The 6,000-nt window shown below is 39.5% G+C and overlaps 1 protein-coding gene across 2 annotated transcripts in view; it reads right to left on the bottom strand.

Annotated features, from left to right (window-relative positions):
* Positions 1–890: 890 nt before the first annotated feature.
* Positions 891–6,000, bottom strand: part of IFT88 (intraflagellar transport 88) — a 130,683-nt gene continuing 125,573 nt past the window's right edge. For both annotated transcript variants that reach the window (XM_049647336.1, XM_049647337.1), the window contains 2 exons: positions 1,445–1,555; positions 891–1,202 (listed from right to left, as the gene is read on the bottom strand). In XM_049647336.1, the coding sequence (XP_049503293.1) occupies positions 1,081–1,202; positions 1,445–1,555 (233 nt within the window). In that variant the 3' untranslated portion in view covers positions 891–1,080. The remainder of the gene's footprint in view (positions 1,203–1,444; positions 1,556–6,000) is intronic.

The following is a 6,000-nucleotide window of genomic DNA, read 5'->3' as shown; positions in this document are numbered from 1 at the left end:
TTTTCTTCTTCCCGCACGTAACAGTGGTGTGCCCATTGTGGACACCATGTTAAGATGGGCAGGTCCACCCTCTCTAGGGAATTTTAAAGATGAGCCACTTCCGACCGCCCCGTCATGGCGATTCCTCTGGACATTGCCGATCAGCCAGACACATTGCTAAAGAAAAGTGCAGGAAGTCCAGGCTTCCAACCCAAATCCCAAGTCAAGAAGGGGACTTGCTCAGTGCTGTTGGTACATGCCACTGGCCTGAAGGTAGAAAGGAAATACAGAGCAGAGCAACAGGGTTATGGTTTGATTTTCTCTTACTATACTTTGAACTGCCTCCAAAACATAACTGTTTTCAACAGTATTACAACCCCCATGAGGCAAAACTTCCAAACACTTAACAGTTTCTTTCTTTTTTTTAAATGTTTATTTATTTATTTAGGGAGAGAGAATGTGAGCAGGGGAGGGGCAAAGAGAGAGGAGGAAGAGAATCCTAAGCAGGCTCTGCACTGAGCCCGATGGCGGGCTCGATCTCACGAATCGTGAGATCATTTCATGAGCCGAAATCAAGACGCTTAACTGACTGAGCCACCCAGGAGCCCCAAGACTTAACAGTTTCTAAACTCCAAGTAATTTAGTTTAACTACACATTCATCCACGATATACAGTCCTAACACTGTATATTATAGGCTGTGAACCATGGAATCAATGTAGTGTTTTCATTGCTAACACTGTTTTAATGAAATCACAGAAAGTATGAGCACACACTCCAGTACTAACAGTGAATTTTTATGAACACGCCCACATACTTACATGTATGTAGGTACTAGGCAGTGCTACAAACTGCATTTCTTAGTATGGTCAATGTTTTTAAGAGTAAGGAAGGAACTCACTAGCCTGAAGTATTAGTTTCACATATCTTTATTCCACATAAAACAAAACAAAACTTACACCCATCTCATAGAACAGAATACACTTATTTAAAGTTTTGACAGTGTACAAAATTAAAACTGGGGTATTTATTCCAAAGTTTCATATAAGTATTATCTTATAAGGCAATTTCTTTCCTTTAGTAAGTAACATTTTAAGTGTCTATTATTCTGGAAGCAAATCATCTCCTAACTCTTCATCAGCAAAATCATCCTCGTCAATTCTTTTTTTTGCTGCAGTTTTTGGTCTTTCTATTTGAGGGCCCAGTGGATCCACATAGGAGGCATCTAGGTTTCAAAATAAATGGTTATATTAGAATAATACAGAAAAAAGAAAACAGACGTGAAACCAGTTAGTCTCATACTCTACACTGAACTGAGTGAACAGAAATGCTCTCCCAGATCATCTAAAACTTTGTCTGTACACAAAACATTCTCAATGCCCAGTTACACATTTTGCCATCTCACCAAATCTTCTCCAGACCTGTTATGCCTGTAGGAACTGGGGAGGGGGGGGCACCAGCACTTGCCTATTTCTTTGTTACTGCTACTTTCATAAGGTTCATTTGTCCCAGGTAAGGCTCTGAGTTTGACGCTTAGTCGTTCACCTTTACTACTGGCACTGCAGTTCTGGCCACTATCTGAAAACACAAAGATAAAAATGCATTCGACACGTTGAGAACACAGAACACTACATTACGAATCTTAACGTATACTTATTTGCCAAGAAACACGTTTCGTTTGGAAGCCACCTTCTGAGGGATATAATTCTGGTTTTCTGAAACTTAAAAGGAATCTCTTCTTGAGAATCTATAACATAGATAAAACAGCACTCGAAAGTAGTCTTTGTATGCGTTCTTTCGCATGGACGCTTACAGGTTTCAATTTTGTAGATTCACCGGTGAGAAGTTAGAGACCACGCTGACGAATATCCCTAGTAAAGAACAAAGAGCAGCTGGAGAAAAAACAAATAGGAAGTCGTAAGATCAGTATGAGCTGTATCATCAACCTCGTTATCAAGGCTGGTGAGTGGCCCTAAAATCACATCAAATGAAACACAGCAGAAGAGGTAGGAGAGGACAGAGACCGTGTAGTCACCTTCTTCAGGATTAGATTCGCCCTGTGGAGAACACGTTTTGGCTCAGTATGAGGAAAAACTAAGAGGACTGTAGCATCCAAACACGGACTGGCTGCCATGGGAAATCCTGCAATCCATAGCACTGAAGATTTTCAGACCGGGTCGAACACTCACGGTACTAGGAAACATTAGTAGTAATTCTTAACCTTGAACTTCTATCATATTTTTCAAAGAAACACTCCTCTAGCCCCATCGTTTTTATTTCCTTCCCTTAAAATTCCCACAATGTTATTTTTTCCTATTATGGGAGCTTCACAAAAGTGAAAAATGAGAGTAGTCTGTCTATCAACATCCACTGATCATTTATTTTCTGACTATACTTTATATTTTAGTATATTGATAATGTCTCCGGGAATAAACTAAAACAAGATGGTCTTTAAGATCCCCACATTTTAATGGTGGCCAAATTTCTCTCTAAATTCTTACAGAAAACATAACCATTTCCCCCCATTGTTATTACTGGAAAATGAAATGCTTAGTTTTAGGCACTGAATGGTTGTATACATTGTTTTTTTGTTTTTGTTTTTATTTTGCTCCTAATTTTTTGTTACAGTTGAGCTCATCTTTTCCATCTGTAGGTGTAAATGGTTATCTTTCAAAGTGCTTGAGTGAGCTCAGGTCAAAAATTTGAAAACCGTTGCTTTAGGCAATATTTCTTTTTCACTTTTCATATAGATATAAGTCATATATATGAGTAAAACAAAACTCTCACATTCCCTCAGACATCTGTAGGCCTTCTGAAATCCCAACACACTAAAGCATTCCAATCCTGTGGAAAGAGCAAACCTTAAAAAAATAAAAACTGACTCCGTACAAAAACTTCAAATGTCCAACTTGAAAAGCCATGAATACTGATTTTTTTGTTTTAAAGATTTTTATTTGTAAGTAATCTCTACACCCAACGTGGGGCCCAAAGCCATGATCCCTAGATTGAGAGTCACGTGCTCCTCTGACTGAGCCAGCCAGGCGCCCCCCCCCGCCCCATGAATACAGTTTTTAAACGCTTCCTATAATTATAAACGCCAGAGAGGGAATATATTGCGAATATCCTTATTTCATAATTTTCAATCAACTTCAAGGAGTGACACTGCCACACATGGGGAGGGACAAATGGATCGATAAGCACTTGTAAGTCTAGGTGGGGTTTTATGGCTAAATAATAAATCAGGTTATTATATTCATCTCAGTACTGCAACAAATAACAGTTACTATTTCCTAGAGAAGAGTTAACAAATAGCTTCCAAAAACAAGAATATGGAGATCAATTTATCTGAATTATCAATCAATTAACACTAAGACTTCCAAATGATACTTTTTATTAGGGAAAATCTTAGAATCACAGAATTTAGAGTAATAAGTATCCTTCAAGCTTACCTATACCAGAAAAAAAAATAATACCCCCATGAAATGGACAATGTATATAGACAACTCTCAAAAAAAAAACAAAACAAAACAATACAACTGGTCAATAAACATAAAATTATTTAAGTTTACTTAACCTTAGAAACATATTAAGTGAGAAAAATAAAGTCAGATCACTACATACTGAGTGATACCATTTTTAGAAAGGTTAAAACAAGTAAAATTAAATCTAGTGTTTACATCCTGATAACATTGTGAAAAGGCAAGAAACTAAACAAATATAAACCTGAATGTATATAAAACAGAAAAAAACCCTCATAGTGGCTACCGGTGGGGAAGGCAGGAGACGGAGTGGGAAGAAGCACATAGGTAGGCAGAGCAGTAATGTTCTGGTTCTAATGCTTTGTGATGGCTTCAGTAAGTTTATTTTTACATGCTGGGTAACTTAAGAGTGCTACATTACTTCTTTTGGAGGTATCAAGTATTACATAATTTAAATCTTCACATAATTCTAAATGTAAGATTCAACAATGCCTATTAAAATGGTCAAGAGTTAAAAAAGACTAGATTAGTAAGGGAGATGAACAAATTTTCTGAGATTAATGTAGTATATATCAACAGTTAACAGCTTCGTGGTCAGAGTGGGAAGCCTCCCACCTTTCTCCCGCACAAAGGTACCAATCTGACAACATGCAATCCTAAAAGCCTTTATGAGAACTCCGGAAACCACTCAGGAAGTTACAGCACCCCAGGAAAACTCAAGTCCAAGGACAACTGCACTGAAACAGGTAAGAAAGGCCATTCGATTTCACCTGGGTCAGCCGCTATCCCAAGCCCGCGTAGCTCACGACTGGGAGAAAAAGCCCAACATGCAACGTCTCCCTTGGGAGGGGACAAAGAAGAGCGGAACACGCCTCCGGCATTTTCGTCTCTCGGGGTGCTGCCTGAGACACTGGTTTCGGTCTTGCCGGACTCGGGGTGCTGACGAGGAACCGGCGTACTCGCTGGATGAGAACGAAAGAGCTCAGCGGTTTGGTGCACTGAGTACCTCCCCCCACGGCACCCAGAAGCTGCACAGCCGGCCGCGACCAGGGGAAGTGTCCAGCTCAAAGATTCGAGTGGAACATACAGCCAACATTCCGGCTTTAGGCAGGGCTGGGGGAATCCCCAGGGCCCGGTCTCCCCAGCACTGACGAGGAACTGGCATACCTTGAGTGCACGGGGGCTGCGGAGAACAAGAGGGCTCAGGAGCTTACTGGCTGCTGGAGAGCCTGCAGCACCCCACACGGACCCCAGAGGAAGAAGAGATTACGAATCCTGAAACCTAACTGGGAAATTACACGTAGAGGCTGAGAGAAGACGCATACTGTAGAAACTCGGAGACCCCCATAGTCTCCAGTGGGACTGATTGGTGACGGTTTTCCCTGTACGAAGCCAGCCCCCCAAAACCAGAGAAAAGTGGCTATTTCTTCAAATGAAGAAATCACAGAAAACATGAAAGCATGGCCCGACGAAAGAAAGAAAGTGAATCTTCGGAAACTGACCCTGAGGAAAGGACGATCCGTTGATTTGATTACCTGACAAAAAATTCAAAATGATTGTCTTAAATAAGGTCAGTGTGCTACAAGAGAACATAGACAGACAATAAATGAAATCAAGAACATGAAGCATAGACAAAAGTAAACCATCAACTAAGACAGAAACTGAAAAGGACCAAATAGAAATTCTGGAGCTGAAGGATACAATAACTGAATTGAAAAATTCACTACAAGGGTTCAAAAGCAGATGTGATCAAGCAGAATAAAGGATCTCTGAACTCAGAGACAGGTCATTTGAAATTACCGTATCAGAAGAACAAAAAGAAAAAAATAAAGAAAAGTGAAGAAAGCCTAAGAGAATTACGGAACAAAATTCAGATCATGGGGCATCAACGTATCAGGATACATATTACAGGAGTCCTAGAAGGAGAAGAGAGAAAGAATGGAACAGAGAGATTATTTGAAGAAATAATGTATGAAAATTTTCCAAATATGAGAAAGGAAATGAATATCCAAATTCAAGAAGCTCAAAGAACTCCAAATAGGATGGACCTAAAAAATACCACATTGAGACACACAATCAAACTGGCAATTCAAAGACAAAGAATCTTAAAACCAGCAAGAGAAAAGCTAATTCATCATAAACAAAGGACCAACCATACAATTATCAGATTTCCAAGCAGAAACATTATAGGCTAGAAAGGAGTGAGATGATACATTCAAAGTGCTGGAAGAAAAATCTGCCAACCAAGAATACTATATTTGGGGAAACTGTCCTTCGGAAAGGACAGAGAAGTAAAGACTTTTCTGGATAAACAAAAGCTGGGAGAGTTTATCACCACTAGTTCTGGCTTGCACGAATTGCTAAACAGAATCCTTCAAGTTGAAACAAAAGGACACTAGACTGGAACAGAAAATCATATGAAAACATAAAGCTCTCTGTAAAGGTAAATATACATAAGCACTGAATCCTGAAATACTGTCATGGTAGTACAGAAGTCATTTTTAATTCAGATATAGGATACAGAAGCATAAAAATAACTGCAAC

This window comes from Panthera uncia, assembly GCF_023721935.1.
Source record: "Panthera uncia isolate 11264 chromosome A1 unlocalized genomic scaffold, Puncia_PCG_1.0 HiC_scaffold_16, whole genome shotgun sequence".
Lineage (NCBI taxonomy): Eukaryota > Metazoa > Chordata > Mammalia > Carnivora > Felidae > Panthera > Panthera uncia.
Note: the sequence above shows the minus strand (reverse complement) of the source record. Positions and strands in the feature narration are given on the sequence as shown.